Here is a 19638-nt window from a genome sequence, read left to right on the forward strand (position 1 = left end):
TTTGAGAAATAAGTTTTTATTAGAGATGTAAAAGCTGGTATAAAGCATCCCTCCAAAGTAGAGGCACACTCTTTTACAAGAATACGTAAAGTAGGGGAATGTGCGCTTAACTTTAGAGCACATGTGGCTTCCTGGAAGAACTTTTGCTGGACTCCTCAAAATGTTGCCCTTAAGAGTTGTATGTCAGAGCTTTCTGCTGGACTCCTTGTAGTCATGTTGTAAAGAATTAGAACCAAAGGGGAAAAAGAAAAAACATGAGAAAGAAGACACAAACAAAGAAAGAGAGAGAAAATAGTATGCTTTGATCTGCATTCAGATTTCATAGTTCTTTCTCTGGATGTGGACAGCATTTTCCATCATGAGTCTTTTGGAGTTGTCTTAGATCCGTGTAATTCTGAGAAGAGTTCAAAGTCTGTCAAAGTTGCTCATTGCATAATGTTACTGTTACTGTGAAACTACAAACTCTTTTACCTCTTCAATCCTGGGATTTACCCTCTTCAATCCAATCTAACCTTATTTCAAATTAATTTTCATGTACTTTTTGCTTCAATCACACTGTGCTAAACTGTGCCTTGGCTATGACAGTCCCCTTTCTAACCTCATGGACAAGCCTGAGCTATCCCCTGATGCTTGGCTCACTGATCATCTCAGTCTTACAGACTCCTTTTCCTTCAAGGATCCTTCTAGGTGCTGCTTCCTCTAGGAAATCTTGCTGGCTACTCCAAATATACTCTTCAAACTATATTGTATTAAACTTAGCTGTGCACATTTTGTTGCTTCCTAGTACCTGTAGATCATAAGCTTTTTGAGAGTGGGAGCTATTTCTGTCTGTCTGCAGTACCTAGCACAATGCCATGCACATAGTAGGTACTTAATATTTGTTGAATGAAAGTTTATCTAGAGATGTTTATAGATATAACCACCACATTCCCTTTAGATTTGACTTATGCTTTACAAAGCTTTTCCTGACTTGTCCTGCATATTTAAAAGATGCCTAATGAAATGCCTTTACTGTTTTTTCAGCTCTGCCTGATGGAAGTTCTCCTATGTCTTCTATTCTTCTTACTAATGTCTTACTAAATTTTTCTAAATGTCTTACTGAATATCTCTAGCTAGGATAGAGCCCTGGGGATGAAGTCAGAAACACCTGTGTTCAAATCGGGCCTCAGATACTTACTAGCTGTATTACCCTGAGCAAATCCCTTAATGCTATTTGTCTCAGTTTTCTCCACTGTAAAATAGGGATAGTAACAGCATCTACTTGGCAGGGTTGTAGTGAGAACCAAATGGACACACTACAGAAATCAAGAGGAGAAACCTCTCCCCCATCTGTAGAGTATGTAGTGTCAAAGAAATGCTTATTCCCTTCCCCCATTCCTTCCCCATGTCCAATTCTACACTCATCCTGAAGAAGCTTTATTTTCTCTCTTCTCATCTATTAGTTCTATCCTTTACTTTTCTTTAAAATTCCTAGGTTTTTTCCTGTCTCTAATTTCCTTCCTTAGGCCCTGTTCCCAGCTTCTAGCCACCTTTGAGTCAATGGAACTACTTTCATTAAGATCATGAATTGTGTCCCTACAGCAGAAATGTTATACCTCCTAAATATTATTACTTTTGTCATTATCTTCTTGAGATCTCTTAACTTCTGTCTCCCCAATGCCCAACATATTTTCCCCTATTGCTCACTGTCTGACTCCTTCCTGTTGATGGTATTTTTTGGAGTCTGGATCTCAAAGTGCCTCAGCTTCTTCTAATACCTGACAACGGATGGTTCACCAGCATATGTTTCTGCCCCAAATGATTTTTTTGGGGAGACAGAACTGGCCCCAATTGGCTGCTGAGCTCTTTGCCTCAGGCTTAGTAAAGTGCTACATAGTCTCCCTAAACACAGTGTCCTGTCCTGCTCCTTCTATTTTTCAATTTTCTGGACTGGCTTGGAAGTTCAGAATCTTGCTGCACTGGTACTATGGGATTGATTTCTGTAGTGTGGGTATCCAGGGCTCTTTGAGGGGGGCATTGGGTGTGGTGTACAGTTCTATTTCTATCCAGACACTCATCTTGTCCATTCTTCTATGTCCTTCTGCTCTTGTACAGAGATTTTGTGCAGCGCAGACCTCTGCCCACTGTGACCCCTGTAAGGTTCTGCTCCTGGAGTAGTGCCAGAGCACTGGCTCTCTGTTGAGGCCAAGCCAAGTTCTGTAGTCTGGAGCAAGGATCTCCATGGCACTGGAAAAGGAGTGAGGGAGGGAGAGAAAGTGAGGTGGGAGACTGATCCAGTTCACAGGTTAACTAGAGCAGCATTGCTGCTAGTCATGTGGGAGGTGGGGGAAGGGTGCTGCGTGAGCTCCAGGTACGTGTCAGATGATATTTTGTCTTTGTAAACCTTTTTTTTTGGATTCTGGAGTCCTAGACCATGGAGATGGCTGCAGTTACTTTATCTCTGGTCTATAATTTCTGTTTTATAGAAGTTTGAGAGGTTGTGGGGATCAGAGAACATGTCTAGTCTGCCATCGTGTTGATCATGTGACCCAGAAATGATTTTTGTTATCAACTATTCTTTGTTCCTAGTTTAGTCTTTTCTTTTATTTTTATTTTCTTTTTAGCTCTTCGAAATCTCCTCTCCCCCAAATCCCAGGGCTACTTCACCCACTATTACTATTTCTATTTGGGAATATTTATGGAAGATTCCTGAATGTCATCACAAGCCACAGCTTGTTGCGTATCCATGTGTTTGGCATTTCCCTCAAGCAGGGTAGCACTTAGTGGGGACTATACAAAAGTAAATCAATGCACTAAAACACAGTAAAAATTTAAGCACACATATTTAATGTGTTTCTAACTTTATGGCTCCATCAAATTCAATTTTTCTAAAATGGTTCCTAAAAAGAACAATTAAGCCTAATGGAATGTAGTTCTACTGTACATCTAGAAAATACAAAGTGATTCAGTTTTTTACATCTTCCTTTATTTTTATTTAGTTGTTGAAATAATCACATCCACTTAATTGAAAGGATTTTACCCATAGCAAATGTGTTCATTTATTCTGGTTATTGCTTTCTGGAGGCAGCCAGGATCCTGGTTGGAAGGTTTTACCAGTGCTAGTGGGATCTTTTGATGGGTCACTTTTTCCAAAGTCAGGAGCTGATGCATGTCCTTTAATTTTAGTTTGAACTGGCGAAACAGCAAGCATTTCCTTGCTGTCTGTGATTTGAAGGTTTTCTTTTTCAGAAACGTCTTCGATTTTTATTTTACTATCTTCTTTATATTTCTCATTCTTCATTATTTCCTGCATGAACACACAGTAACGGAGGACATGAAAAATCCCATTAGACATGAGTTTGTTGTTATAAAAAGAAAAAACAAGCATGGACTTAAAGAGAAGATACACTTTTCTTAAGATAATTTTTTATTAATTCTTAAGAGAATTTGCATTACAATCATATATAATGCCTATTCACACTGAGTGAACTAATTAGTTCTAATTAGTCTAATTAGTCTTAAGTATGGAATGAGTACTACATCTTATCATTAAATTAGAAAATTAATTAAACTGTTCCACCTTTTTGTTTAATATGAAATAAGAAAACGGAGGACTATTATTAGATAGAAATATTCATCACAAAATGAAACAATTTGATTAATATAAGAAATCCAAGTAATCATGAACATAGGTTAGGACAGGCAAAGTTAATCTCATGGACACTATTTGAACTCTTTGCTTATTTTCTTTTTGGTGACTAGTCATTGCTCAGATCTACCACAGAAGAAGTGAAAACTAGAGGCTGAAGTGGCTGGTGGCTTCAGGGTTAGGCAGATACAGGAGAAGGAAGGTACCAGAACACTGCAGTACTCTTTCCCTCCACTCCTAAAGAAAGGTCAAAGTTCAAGCATCATGGGATCAACAGTAAACTTTAAATACTTTCCACTGGTTCTCCTTTATTTAAGATTACATGTTAGTGCAAATATAAGTAGGTATGCAATGACACTCCTATTCCAGGCAATCACCATTTGAAAAACTGCAACAAATAAATAACATGAAGGATGGATGGAAGGAAGAAGGAGATGGAGGTGTCAGGAGGATACCGCACAAGACTAGGTACAGTAATGAGGGGTCACGCTGGGGTTGGTGGGAACAGACAAGAGGGATGGTACTGTGAAGTACTTCAAAGGTAGATTATATAGGACTTAGAAAATGGCAAATATGAGAAGACAGGAAGGAACCAAAGTTTGATTATGGGAGTCTGGGTGAATGGGTTTTAATTTCGTTGACAGAAATAATGAAGTTAGGGGAAATGGACTTTTTGGGAAAGATATTAAGTTGGATTTGGGAGAAATTAAGTATGAAATGTCTATTGGACAAATGGGGATATCCTATAAGTAGTTCAAAATGCAAGTTTATAGCTAATAGGAGAGGGTATAACTGGAGACATGGATTTGTGGGATATGAGTGAATAATGTCAAAGGAGACAGGATAGATAAAGAAGAAAAGTGGGTCCAGAGCAGAACCTTGAACATATAATTTATTTTGAAAGAGGAAGAGGAAACAGGGAAGGACAAGACAAGAGCAAGTAAAGAGATAGGCTCATATATAGGCCACTGTATCAGAAGCCAATGGGAGAGAAAGCATAAAAGAAGGAGGATGTGGTAAATAATGTCACATTCTTAGAGAAGGCAAGGAAGACAAGGGCTAAAATTAGCTATTGTATTTGTTTATTAGGAGATCTCCAGTGACTTCTGAGGAAGCAGGTTTGATTTAAAGCTCAGGATGAAAGTGAGGGACAGAGTGTGGAACAGAAGTAAAGACATAGGTTTTAGGCAACTTTTCCAAGAAGTTTGGCCATGGGAGGGAGGAGCCAGATGGATCTGGGTTAAGGGTTGAAGAAGGGCATTTTTAGCTTTGGGGATACTTGAATAAATATGGGGACAGATTAGAAGGAGAGTGGAGGGAGGGATTAGTGAAGATTATGATGGGGAGTAATTGCTGCAGCAAGGTTCAGAAGAAGTGAAAAGGTAACAGAATTAAAAGTATAAGTAGAGGGAATTAAAACCTTTTGAGACAGGATAGAAGGAAAGACAAATGGAAAGATATTCAGAAATTTTGAGGAACAGAAGAAAACCGTTCAAGAAGCTTTGGTCAAATTATTTTTTTTTTACCAGTTAAAAAAGTGGGCTACATCATCTGTTAATTGGATGGGGGCCAGGAGAAAGGGAAAAAAAGGAAGTTTGAAACAGCTGCTGTGGGGAATGAGACAGGGATTAGACTAAAAGAAAAAGATCAGTGAATAGCAGTGAGGGACCATTTGAGGTTCTGTATTACAAATTTGTAGTAGTGTGAAATCAGCACAGACACCTGACTTTCTCCAGCCATACTCAGACATAGCAGAAGAAAAACCCAGGTAGGTGGTGGACTGGCTAGAGCACCAGACTTGTATTCTGGAAGACCTGATTTCAAACACAGTCTCAAACTCTTATTGTGTGACCATGGGCAAGACTCTTAAACTGTCAGCTTCAGTTTCAGCACCTTCCTCCCAGAGTTGTTGTGAGGATAAAATAGGATATTTACACAACACTCTGCATACCTTAAAGTACCATAAATTCTATTGTTGCTATTATTAGTATTTACTGTCATCTGGAGTTGAGAATTATTTTGTGATAGAGGAAATTTGTGGAGGTGGGCAAGGGTGGTAACAAATAAATTATTAAAGCAGACCAGCAGCGGTCAAGGACAGGTATGGCGGTTAGGAAAGCCAAAGTATGGGAGATGAAAGAATGGAGGGACAGAGAGAATCAAGGGACTTCAGGTCACAATCAGGGTATGAATGAAAGATTGAAGTGGAATGAGAGTAAGCTGTATTTACAAAATGGAATTTAAAAGTTCAAGGTCTTGGAGACAGTACAGTTCTATCATGGTAAAATCTAATGTCAATCATTATATATGCAGAAGTTGAGAAAAAAGGGAGGCAGTGGAGGTGAAGAAGTTGAGGAATTATGTAAATAGAATTTTTGATAGGTTAACGTGAGTAATGAAGCTCTTGAGGAGGATGGCAGGAAACGGAAAGAAGCTGATGGGACGATTGTGAACTAGGTGCTGAAGTCACTGGGAAGGCTAGAAAGTGGGATTCAGCAGGTTAAGGACGGTAACAAGGTCCGGGAGGCTGTATAATCACATGCAATGGATTTTTAGAGGAAAATTACCAAAGGACAGTAGCAGAGAAGAGTTATACCAATACCTCCTCTGGCCTTACGATATGAGGGATGTGGCTTTCTGTGGAGAGGGTTTCTAGGGATGTGATATTCTCAAGGGGAAAGCTAGGTTTATGCTAAAGTGAGAAGTGAGAAGGGTGTTGTAGGATTCATACTGTATCTATAATAAGCTAAATGCTTATAGTTTTTGAAAATTCGAATAACTATCTTTTACAGGGACACTGAAAAATCATGTGTTGAAGCTGAAAGAACTGGAAATATTAAAAAAACTGTTCTGAACAGAATTGGAAGTCATTTAATTTAACTTTCCATTCAAAGCAGGAATTCCTTTTAAAAATACATTTGCTAAATTATAATTTTCAACAAGATCTCTGAAATACTAAGGATGCAGAAAACTGTTTTGATATGTCTGTGGCCAGTTATTTGGGGTATGAGGAATATAATGATGTTATGTACTGTATGTATAAAACTTTGGTTTTAATTACTCTCAAACCTGAAATTCTACTTCTTAGGGGAGTGTAGAGACATGGAAGAAAGCTAACAATAAAGGAAAGAAGTATGAATATCACTTTCTCATTGGTCCTGATGGGAGCTAGGAAAAATAAAAGTGGGAAGGGAATCTCCAAATCTAAAGTCAGTGAATCTAGGTGATGCAAACACCTATATGTTTTGGAGAACTGAAGCTGATAAGGATAAGACTAAGCACTGAGAGACTATTTTCCCCCAAGTTTCCATACTTGAGACTTATAGGCAAATTAAAAAACAACAACAACAAAAAAAAGTATTCACCAGCCTTTCCAACGATATTCATCAGCAAGAAAGCTAGAACTGACAACCAGCATCTAGAACAGAACTTGACAGAAAGCAATTAGTCACTAGGGGAAAGAGAGAGAAGGACAAGGTCTGTTTTCTTGCAGTTGGTATTTTGGATTACAGGATCATTGATCCAGAACTGAAGGGATTTTAGAGGGCATATAGTCCAATCTTTTCATTTTACAGGTAAGGAAACTAATGCCTATGGAATCTTAGTGACTTGTCCAAGGTCACATTAAGTTTAACGCATAATAATGTTTATAATTTTAAAATTTTATTCTTTATCAGCTATTAAACATCTTTCTATCCTCTCATACTTTTCCTAGTAGTATTTTGAATGGAAGTGAATGAATGAATAAAAGAGTGTTTTTAAAGTATTTACTTTGTACCAAACAGTCTAGTAAATTCTTGGAATACAAATACAAAAGGGAGCCAGTGCCTTTTTTAAGTATACTGCATCTGAATGGGGAGAAAACACATATAGTGGAGTGGTGCTAAGGAACTGAGAGGCAGTGAGGTGGTACATGGGATAGGGAGCTGGGCCTAAAGTCAGGAAGATGAGTTAAAACCTGGCCTCAGACGCTTATTAACTGTGTGAATTTGGACAAGTCACCTAACCCGTCTGCTTCAGTTTCATTAACTGTAAAATGGGAATAATATACCATAACTCACAAGGTTGTTGTGAGGATCAGAGGAGATAATATTTGTAAAAGCCCTTGGCACAGTACCTGGCACACAGCAGACACTTAATAAATATAGAGATAGCTGGTGGCAGAGTGGGCCTGGAGTTAGGGAGACCTGAGTTCAAATCCAGACACTTACTTACTAGCTGTGTCACACTGGACAGGTCACTTAACCTGTTTGCTCAACTGCAAGATGGGAATAATAAGAGCACATACCTTGCAAGGTTGCTGTGAGGTGATAAGGGCCTGTACCAGGATGGTGGCAGCCTCAGAGGAGAGAAGAGGATGTATAGAAGAATTTTTATGACAGTAAAATCAACAGAACTTAGTAATAGACTGGATATGGGAGGTGAAAGAAGGTGAAAAGTTGAGGATGACACCTAGGTTTCAAACCTGGGTGGATGGTAAATGCCCTTAATAGTAATGGAAAAATACAAAAGTGAGGTGGAGGTTGGGGGAAAAGAAAATTAGTTCACTTTTGGACATACTGAATTTAAGATGTCTACTAGATATACAGTTTGAGATGTCTAACATAGATGAAGATCCTGTAAAGAAAGGTATGAGAACCAGGAAACTGTCATGGAAACTTGGAGTATCAAGGAGAAAGATGGTAAATGACTGTTTCAGGCTGCATGGAGGTCAAGAAGAATGAAGAAAGAAAAAAAGGCCATTAGATTTGGCAATTAAGAGATCATTGGTAACTCTGGAGAAAGCAGTTTGTGCTGAATAATGAGGGCAGAAGAGAGTGGGAAGAAAAGAAGTGGGAGTATCCATTAAAGATAGCTTTGAGAGAAGAGATATGGGATGATATGGAGAAGGACGGATGAAGTGGGGTTTTCTGAGGAGTGGTGAGACAGGGGCATATTTATGGCAGTAGGGAAGTAACCAGCAGACAAGGAGAGAATGAATATAAATGAGAGAATGGGAATGATGGAGGGGCCAATCTGCTAAGATGGGACTGAATGCAATCACTGGTATATTCGTAGAGGGCTTTGTCTTGGAAAGGAGAAGGACCAGCTCTTCATGTGAGACAGGTGTGAAGAAGATACTGACATAATGATGACATGAGGTGATGATGAGGAGAGATAAGGAACTCTCAGTGAGCAATTAAGATGGAGTCTGTTCTTTCTTCATAGGGGAGATGGATACTAAGGTACTGAGAAAGTGGGACCAATGAAGATGCAATAGAGGTGCCAGTGAAACAAGACCTGGGACCTCTTGGCACAGAAGACTCTTATGAAAAGGTGGAGGTGGGGGCATGATGGTGGAGTAACAGCATGTACTTCCTAGAGTGCTATGCTAAACCCAGCCAAATACCTGTAAAAAATGGCTCTAAACAAAGTCTGGAGCTGCAGAACCCACAGAATAAAGAAGTGAAGCAAATCTCCAGCCCAAGACAACCTGGAAGGTTGCCAGGAAGTGTCTATCGCACCACAGTTGGGGCAGGGTCCAGTCCAGCCGGCACAGAGAGGACCTGAGCAGGTCTTGGGGAGACTGAATCTCTCGTACCTGTGACAGTTTCCAGACTTCAGGACCCCAAAATGTTGAGGACAAATTGGAAGGTCAGTGGAAAAACCTGTGGGACCAGTGTGGGAGAGTGGAGTGGTCTGGCCCTAGCCCCAAGGGCAGCAGAGGGGGAAAAGGGGTGGAGAAACCCATGGCACTCACAACAGTTGCTGGGGCAGAGAAAGCGACTGTTTCTGGACCTCTAGGCCCACAGATTGTGGGGAAATCGAGTGGCTGACAGTATATTCCCAACTCCCACTGGAACCATAGATCTACCTTGACAAAGAGCTCAAAAGTCAAGTAAATGGCTGTGGAAATGAGCAAAACCCCAAAAAAGAATCAGACTATAGAATCTTACTTTGGTGACAAGAAAGACCAAAACATGCAAACAAAGTCAAAGCTCCTCCATCCAAAGCCTCCAAGAACTGATCTCAGGTCATGAAACAGCTCAAAAAGGATTTTGAAAATCAATTAAGAGAAGTAGAGCAAAAATTGGGAAGAGAAATGAGAGTGATTCAAGAAAATTATGAAAAATGATTCAATTGCTTGCTAAAGGAGAACCCTCAAAAATGCTGAAGAAAATAATATTGTAAAAAATGGACTAACCCAAATGACAAAAGAGATCCAAAAAGTCAATGAAGAGAAGAATGCCCTAAAAAGCAGAACTGGCCAGATGGAAAAGGAGGCTCAAAAGCTCACTGAAGAAAATAATTCCTTAAAGATTATAATGGAGCAGGTGGAAGCTAATGACTTTATGAAAAATCAAGAAATTACAAAACAAAACCAAAGGAATGAAAAAATAGCAGACAATGTGAAATATCTCACTGGAAAAACAACTGACCTGGAAAATAGATCCAGGAGACACAATTTAAAAATTGTGGGCCTACCTGAAAGCCATGACCAAAAAAAGAGCCTAGACAACCTCTTTCATGAAATTATCAAGGAAAATTGCCCTGATATTCTAGAACCAGAGGGTCAAATAAATATTGAAAGAATTCACTGATCGCCTCCTGAAAGAGATCCCCAAGGGAAAACTCCTACGAACACTGTAGCCAAATTCTAAAGCTCCCAGGTCAAGGAGAAAGTATTGCAAGCAGATGGAAAGAAACAATTCGAGTATTGTGGGAAAACAATCAGGATAACTCAAGATCTAGCAGCTTCTACATTAAGGGATCAAAAGACTTGGGATATGATATTCCAGAAGTCAAAGGAACTAGGATTAAATCCAAGAATCACCTACCCAGCAAAACTGAGTATAATACTTCAGGGGAAAAAAATGATCATTCAATGAAATACAGGACTTTCAAGCATTCTTGATGAAAAGAACACAGCTGAATAGAAAATTTGACTTTCAATCACAAGAATCAAGAAAAGCATAAAAAGGTAAACAGAAAAGAGAAATTATAAGGGACTTACTGAAGTTGAACTGTTTACATTCCTACATGGAAAGATGATACTTGTAACTCTTGAGACTTTTCTCAGCATTTGGGTAGTTGGAGGGATTATATACATATAGACATAAGGCACAGGGTGAGTTGAATAGGAAGGGATGATATCTAAAAAAATAAACTTAAGGGGTGAGAAAAGAATATATTGGGAGGAGAAAAGGAAAAATAGAATGGGGCAAATTATCTCACACATAAGAGAGGCAAGAAAAAGCTTTTTTCAGTGGAAGGGAAGGGAAAGGAAAGAAGGTGAGAGGGAAAAAGTGAACCTTACTCTCATTACATTTGGCTTGAGGAGGGAATAACATGCATACTCAATTTGCTATGAAACTGTATCTTACATTACAGGAAAAAAAGGGGAGAAGAAGATAAGCGGGAGTGGTGTTGTGGGGATGATAGAAAGGAGGGCAAATGGAAGGAGGGAATAATTAGAAGTAAATACTTTTGAGGAGGGATAAGGTCAAAAGAGAGAACAGAATAAATGGGCAGGATAGGATGGAGAGAAATACAGTTAGTCTTCCACAATATGACTTTCATGGAAGTCTTTTGCATAACTTCACATGTATAACATATATCAAATTGCTTGTCTTCTCAGTGGGGATGGGTGGGGAGGGAGGAAGGGAAAGAAGTTGGAATTCAAAGTTTTAAAAACAAATTTTAAAAATTGTTTTTACATGCAACTGAGAAATAAGATATACAGGCAATGGGGTATAGAAATCTATCTTGTCCTCCAAGAAAATAGAGGGGATGGGGATAAGAGAAGGGAAGGGTGTGATAGAAGGGAGGGCAGATTAGGGGAAGGGGTAATCAGAATGCACACTGTTTTGGGATGGGCAGAGGGGAAAGACGGAGAGAAAATTTGGAACTCAAAATCTTGAATGAATGTTGAAAACTTAAATAAATAATTTGGAATTAAAAAAAAAATTTAGCAGAGGCTTCTCCATAACCTAGTCCTGTTCTACAGATCCACACATTTATGTACTGACTCCCTTACGGCATACAAAAGGCAGGAGTTCTTAACCTTTTTTGTGTGTGTCATAGACCCCTTTGGCAGTATGGACTACTTTTTAGAATGATATTTTTTAAATAATTAAAAGAAATGTTATACTTCAGTTAGAAATTAGTGGAAATAAAGATGTAACTTTTTCCCATCCAAGATCACAGACCCCCTGAATCTATCAATGGACTCTTTTGGGGATCTATGAATGCTGGGTTCATGGTAGGGCAATGGTAGGTGAGCAACAGTGAATAAAAAGGTCTGTTACTCCTTTTCTCTTAGGAGGCTCAAATAAAGGGTGGCTATAGAAGTAAGAATATTACAAATAAAATGTCTTGATGAAAGTGGAGATAATGAGTAGTAGGAGAGAGTGCTTTATTCCCTCTTTTGGTATGAGCCCATGCTACTTTGCCTTCTGATATGATTTTTGGGGAAGAACTTGAAGATTATTGAAAGATCTAACTTGGAAGTGGTACTGCCATGTCACAGCTGATGAGAAACTGCTTTATCCATTCTCTCCAAAGGAGATGTATGGCCAGAGGTGGCTCACTAGCACATAAGCTCTAAACTCACAGGCTAACAGCTTCAGAACCTATGTATCTACTCTGAAAGAAAAGGGAGAACATGAGTAGGCTCCCCTCCCCCACACTCCATCTATGTAATTTCTCTGCCACTATGATGGTTAGTATTTCTGCCAAAGGCTGTGCTGAAATACCACAATGATCACCACAAGATCATATGAGCTGGTCACCTTTCCATGAAGACATATGGGTTAAAACTTTGAGAGTTGTTTAAAAAAAGATTTTAAAAAAAGAAAACCTTTCATTTTTGGGGAGAAAAATTTTCCTTCTTTCTTTTTTAAACTAATTACCACCAGACTCCTGCTGACGTCATCCAGGAAAACTAAACAGAACATAAATCATTTATGTAAGGGGACCTAGTTTTATAAATATTTGTAATGGTCAAGATGAAGAGACTTATAGTAAGGTTAAGAAAAGAGCAATTTATATAATTAAAGATAAACAGAAGTAGTCTGTCAAAAAATCAGTTTTAAAGTGCCAAAAAAAGTCAAGGAATTTCCCTCATATTTTCTCAGATATAAAATATTAAATCTCAATATGTACATAAATAAATATTAAGCACTGCTATTGAGTTCTTAAAGGACTATGCAGCAGAAGGTGATTATATCTTTAGGCCAATGATGTGACTAGACATAGAGTTTTGCTTTTGTCTAAGTCAAGGTACCTTGAATCCCTGTGGCCTTTTTTTCCCCTTTAAATTTAAAGTGAGTAAAATTGAGTTCAGCTTTTAAAAAATTCAAGTGCCCAAGATGGTCCCAGCATTGGCCAGCCACTCCAGCTTCAGGTAGGCAAGAATTTTAGGGAGTAGGTAAAATTTTATTTAAGATGCCAATATTGATGCTTTTAAAAGAGTGATTAGAATAAATATGTACTTGACTCATTCATGGGCCTGCACATGTAGGTATACACAAAAACTTCTATTTTAGCAGGCTTGATCAGGATGTAAAAAAATGCCACTATTTCTAAACTGACTGAAAATGGAACTATACTGTTACAGATACAGAGGCACTGTTTTTAATTGGTTTAAAGTAAGTAAAATGCTGAGGATATACAGAACAGTTATAAACATGGTGAGGTTGGGGGAGACGTTTTCTAATTCAGAGTGGCACCCAAGAGGGTAAATATGAGAAATACATATGTATTTTATTCTTTCTGCTCTAAGTCAACTTAGAAGCTATAGAGCAGAAAGAATGTGGCATAAAATAGTCTGAATACACTTGGACCTTCTTCAAAATGTATTGGGCATAGGGGTGGGGCGGAGAAAATGATACACAGCTACTGGTAGAGGGTTTTATGACCCTTGGTATATGGTATTTAAACTATAGTCAAATTGCTGAATTCCTGGGAATTCAGGAAATGCTGGGCAAACTCTCAAGGGAGCCCACATCTAGCTGCACACAGAATAACTGTGAATGACAATTTGCTGTATAAATTACCATGGCGAAGCTTTCAACTATTATATGTTAGTTCACAACATAGTTCATAATTCTTTAATACTCTTAATCAACATATTATCCTTTCCTGTCCACGAAATCAAATTATCTCACCAAATTTGGAAAATGCCACATTTTCTTAATATTTGAAACCACAAAAGCATTAGAACTAAGGAATCTTGTTGGAAAGTACCGTAGAATTCATCTAGTCCAAACCCCACCAATGCAGGAATTCTTTCAACAATATTATGACATACAGTCATTCATTTTCTTCTGGAAAATTTTCAGTGATGGGAAACTCAATATTTCCCAAAGTAATTCATTTCATTTTTGTACAGTTCTAATTGCTATAAAATTCTTCCTTACATTGAACCAAAACCAACCTCCCTATAATTTCTATCAGTTGGTACTATTTCTGTCCTCTGGAGCTACAGATAAGAAACTGAATCCCTTTTCCATATTTTAAGCAATATGAGGTAGTGGAAAGAATACTAGTTTGAGACTAAGAAGATTTGAGTTTAAGGTCTACTGAAATAAGTATCTGTGGGACCTCGGCCAAAATTCTGAGCTCAAATTCCTCATCTGAAAATGAGAATATTTTCAATGCCTATTGCATAGGAATGTTGTGAGTAAAGTCCTCTCTAAACATCAATATGCAATATGAATATGAGCTATTAGAATGATAAACCTTAAAATATGTGAAGATAGCCCTTCCCCCCAAGACAGGGGTTCAAGTTTGCACTCGGATAAAGTTGTGACCAGTGAGTCACAACCTCTCAGTGCTTGCTTTTAAGACTGTAATAACTGAGAAGGTGTAGACATATGGATGGGGGGGGGGGGAATTTCCTCACCCATGAATTTCCTACACCAATGAAATTACAGGTTGCCCCACCCCCCCACCCTCCAACCCCCTACCTTCTTCTCTGACCTAAATATCTCCATTGTCTTCAATCATTTCGTTATGTAGCTTCATTTCCAATCTGCCACCATCCTGGTTACCTTCCTCTGAGTGCTCTTTTATCAATGTGCAAATACATAAAGGATCTGTGTCAGACCTGTCATTAGTCAGACCTGTGATTTCCACCCAGATTGTGACAACAAGCATATGACTTAGAAAGATTCCGTAGAAACAGATATTAAATTACTATAACCCACAGTCACAAAGATAGTAAGTGTCAGAAGAGGTCTGAATCTAGCTAGGTCTTCCTGACTTAAAGTCCAGTACTTCACACTATTCTGCCACCATCCCTTTTAAAATGTAGCAGGATACAAGAGTTCAGATGTAGCCTGACAAGTACAGGGTACGGTAAAATTATTAATTCACTTGCTGTAGATGCTGTACTTCTATTAAAACCGAATGGGACCACAATCAGCATCTTTTGGCATCTGCATCACACTGGAGGCTTGGAGTCAACTAAAATTCATTAGTTGCTGTATTTTGTTTGGTTTTTGTTTATTTAAACTGGAACCTTTGTAATACAGGTCTTTTTTCATTCTACGTTTTATTAAACTTGAATTTTCAACATTAAGGTGGGATTTTTCCCTTTATATCTATTATATCTCATTTTGTTAATTCAGCCCCATAATTCTTAACTGTCATAAAATTTTCTATCTTGATTGTTATTTATTACATAAAGTATCCTCCTCCCAGCTTTATGTTATCTGAAAATTGATAAGCATGCCATCTATGTCTCCAAAATTACAAATAAAGAAATGAGGACAAGTCCTGTGGCCCATGAACTAGTTTGATACAAATCTATTAGTCAACACTCTTTAGGTGCTATGAATTCACTTGACTATGGGTTATATTAAATAATTTGCTAGAATCAAATTATACTATACCCACAGCACGCCACTCATTTACCATCTATAAAAAAAATTACTGGAGATTTATTTGACAACGGAGAGAGTGTTGGGTTTGGAATGAAAGATTATCGGTCTGAATTCAAACAAAGTACTTGCCCCCACGGGAATCCAGCCTCCTCCTCTGTTAAATGAAGGAGTTGGACAAGATCGTTGTTCCTCAAACTTTTTTTTTTTAATTTTTTGCACACTGCCTAGTATAATTCTTTTGTCTGAGGAACCGGGGCACACTATGGGGCATTTGGAAGACTCATGCATTTATGACGGCAAGTGGAAATTCCATACAACTCACAGCACACTTAGTGAAACTCTGGGCAGTGTGCCAAGGCGTACCTTTTGAGAACCACTGAACTAGATGATGCTTTAGCAGCTCTAAATCTATGCTCCAACACTACTGAAATGCTTTTTTTTTATCCTCCTGGCAATAACTACACAACTAAGGGCAAAAGAGATCAAAGTGGAATTTTAAAAATGAAAAAAAAATTGATATTGGTAAATAAGTGGTTAGAAGATTAATCTTAGTGACATCCAATATTTTTAATCCCCATCTCTGAATTTTTTCTAGTTTATGTTTTGTCTCAGAGCAGTGAAATAACTTTGTGGTTTCCAAACAGCTCTTAAACTAGATAAATGTTAAGAATTTGAAGAAATGTTTAGTTGATAAGCTAGTTGGTTATGCAGATATACCTTTTTATGTTTTAATAAATTTATTTTTGATAGGGTTGGGGAAGGAAGAACATATTAAAAATGAATATGATGTAAGAACAAAACATATAAATAAAAATTTAAAAATGTAAAGACATGTTTATTTGAAGAATATTTTATATCATAAATCACTCAATACTAATTTTGATTATCTATTCTATACAGAAAGATATTACCATTGCCAAAGTATACATTATTATAAATAGAAAATTTCTATCTTTCCCTGTAAAAATGTAAGACTAGTTTAAAAAAAACTGCAAAAAAAAATTAGGCAAAAAACAAAATATTAAAAGTGAATACCATAATATGAAGGGTATGGGTGGACTGCTTACTTTAGGCCAACCCTCAAGGAATTTCTGAATCTTAGTAGCTTTCCAGGTTAAGAAGGTTGACTTTAACATTTTGGTCAACTTATTCAGAGCAACCAAACTCAAAAGAAACTGGTTTAGAACAAATTAACAGAATATAAATTTGTTGAGGGTAGGGATCCTGAAAGTGTTCACACTTGTCCCATTCACGTAGCACATAGCACAGTTAGTGTTTAATAAGTATTTGTTGCATTGAATTGAGGATAAAGATGTCAATCCAGATTCAACATAGCAGGTAAGCTAAATGACAATCCACTGAGAGATACTATCTTTTATATATGTATAGCACATATATTGGTTCTTTCTATGGACACATTTCAGACCCTCCTCACCTCTTGCCTAAATTATTTCAACAACCTCTTAATTAGAGGTCCTAGTCTATCTTATACCCTTATGTCAAAGTAATTTACCTTAATCACAAATCTGACCCTGTTAATTCCCTACTCAATAAACTCCAATGGTTTCCTATCTCCCTTAGGATTCAATGTAAACTTTCTGAATGGCTTTTAAAGCCCTACATAACCTGGCCCCAAACTATCTTTCCAGCATCACTGGATATTACTCACCATTCTGTACTCTCCAATTTGGCCAAACCAGCCTTCTCTCTGTTTCTCACACAAAAATCCATTTCTACTCCTCTGTACAAACCATACCACATACATGCCCATGGAATGTACTCAATTTCCTCATGAATAGGAACTGTTTCATTCTTTGTATCATCAGTGTCTAGTACAGTGCCTGGCACATAACAGGCACTAAGGAAGTGCTTGTTGGTTGACTGAAATTATGTTGATGATGTTCTATCCATGTACAACAAAATCCCATTATAATGCATTCTAAGAATCATTTTCTGAGAAATTATTAATAAAATAAAAGCAAGTCTTAAAACTGGATACAGCTGATGCCCAACTTCTTTGTGATGAGTTAGCTAATGAAAGAAAGTGCTTAAAATCCAGTAGGGGAGGAGGGGGTGTCTGTGTGTGTGTGTGTGTGTGTGTGTATGTGTGTGTGTGTGTGTGTGAGAGAGAGAGAGAGAGAGAGAGAGAGAGAGAGAGAGAGAGAGAGAGAGAGACAGAGAGAGAGACAGAGATCTCCCCTCTAGCTTTTCTACTTTTTGTGTTACTGCTCTGGTTTGGAAGGTAGTCTGTATAATTATGCAAGTCTTATTTTCTGAACTCTGTGTGTGGTAGGAAGGGAGACTTGGGCTGTTTTAAGTTAGGAGGTATTTTCATAACCCTGCAACCTCCATGGGGCACACACGATCAGCTCTATTTTAGTGATGAAACTTCGATAGGTTAAATTAGTATGCCTCTCCAGAGGTCATCCTCAGACTCCAAACCAGGTATTCTTGCTCTAAGACAGCAACACAGAAGAATATAAAGAGCTCACTGAAAGGGGTCATTTCCTTTCCAAATCTAAACTGTACAGAAACCCTCAAGCAGTATAGGATTCAGAAAGACCTGGATATGTTCCTGAATCTGCTCTAAACCAGGTGTGTACCTGGGATAAGCCACTTCATCTCTCTGTGATTATGTGTTCTCATGAGTAAAATGATGAGGTTGGACAAAACAACCATAAGGTCCTTTTCAACTATCAAATGGCACCATTCTAGTCTCTATCATGATACAATATATAGTAGAGAACACATTTATGCATGCTTTGTCTCTTTGTTTTACCCTCTTACCCCACAATTTTCTGCTCTGTTGAACAGAACAGGATGAATAATCCCTATTGTTAGTGATATAATTTTGACTACTGAAGACAGATGAAATGTATTTCAAAAAATTTTTTTGAGAAAAGTGAGACAAGGGGGGACCACTTCTTTAACAAAAAAAATGACAATTTATCCTTAACTTTCAGCATATTGTTTCTATTTCTACTTCCTCTCTAACTTTTTATTGTTGTTATCATCATTTCTATTTACTCCCACTTACTTATAGTTCAGCAGACACTGGAATGAAAAAGTATTTTCAATCAAAACACTTAATTTTTATGTCCTTCATTCCTATACCCCCAGTACCTAAGGAAGATGAACACATTTCTTTGTCTTTTTTAGTTGGGGGAGAGGAATGGGGAGATGAGGATTGTGAGGTCAATTTGGTTCTAGGGAGGGGCTTTGTTAATGAGATACAATGCTAACCACCAGTATGCAGTGAAGTCCAAATGGAATGGGAAAACAATACAATTTTCTATTTCTTTATATTGGATATTTACAATGTGGTTTCACTGCTTGACTTAAAATATGGTTTTGGAATTCTGTGGATATCCACATTCAAATATAAGTGCAAAACATGTCTCAAAGCCAAACATAAATGAATATTTATTCATGTTTTTCATTTAACAAATTAATACCCTCCATTTAAATGCATAGCTGACAATAAATTGTATTTTAGAGATGAGTTAAGGTGGGTAGCCAAAGTTATCGAGCTAAAGCCAAAATTATGACATGGCAATAAAGTTCCTTAATATTTTTGGAAGAAATTAAAACTCATTATTTCACAAAATTAGGGCATAAAATAAAGTCTTACTAACATATAGAAAATCGAAACTAGGACTAGAAAAATCACTACAATTTGAGCATTATAAAATATTTGGTAATTAGGTGAACAAGCAGATTTTGGAGCCAGGAAGATCTAGGTTCCAGTTCTATTTCTGACACATATTAGCTAAACAACCACAGATCACAGGACCATAGATTGAGCAAGTCTCTTAACATTTCTGGATCACAATTTCCTCATTTATAAATTGAGAGGAACAGCATAGATAGCCTTTGAAGTCCCTTCCAGCTCTAAAGCTATGATACTATGGACTATGTAATTTCATTAAACTGGTGAGTTCCTTGACAGCAGGAGCTATCTTCTGCTTTTATTTGTATCTGTAGAGCTTAGCACTGTGCCTGGCACATAGTAGGCTCTTAATAGATGCTAGTATGAAGATGTTTAGCTGCTAAGTCCCTTAGAGGTCCTTTAGTATTTGGATACCCTCATTTTCCTGATAAGGACACTGAGGCACAGAGGAGTTAAGTGATTTGCCCAAGGTC

At 37.7% G+C, this 19638-nt stretch overlaps 1 protein-coding gene across 1 annotated transcript in view; it reads right to left on the reverse strand.

Annotated features, from left to right (window-relative positions):
* Positions 1–2943: 2943 nt before the first annotated feature.
* Positions 2944–19638, reverse strand: part of NDUFAF2 (NADH:ubiquinone oxidoreductase complex assembly factor 2) — a 220875-nt gene continuing 204180 nt past the window's right edge. The window contains exon 4 of the mRNA XM_072605562.1: positions 2944–3286. Coding sequence (XP_072461663.1) covers positions 3035–3286 — 252 coding nt within the window. The 3' untranslated portion in view covers positions 2944–3034. The remainder of the gene's footprint in view (positions 3287–19638) is intronic.

Source organism: Notamacropus eugenii, chromosome 4 (assembly GCF_028372415.1).
Source record: "Notamacropus eugenii isolate mMacEug1 chromosome 4, mMacEug1.pri_v2, whole genome shotgun sequence".
NCBI classification, from domain to species: Eukaryota; Metazoa; Chordata; class Mammalia; order Diprotodontia; family Macropodidae; genus Notamacropus; species Notamacropus eugenii.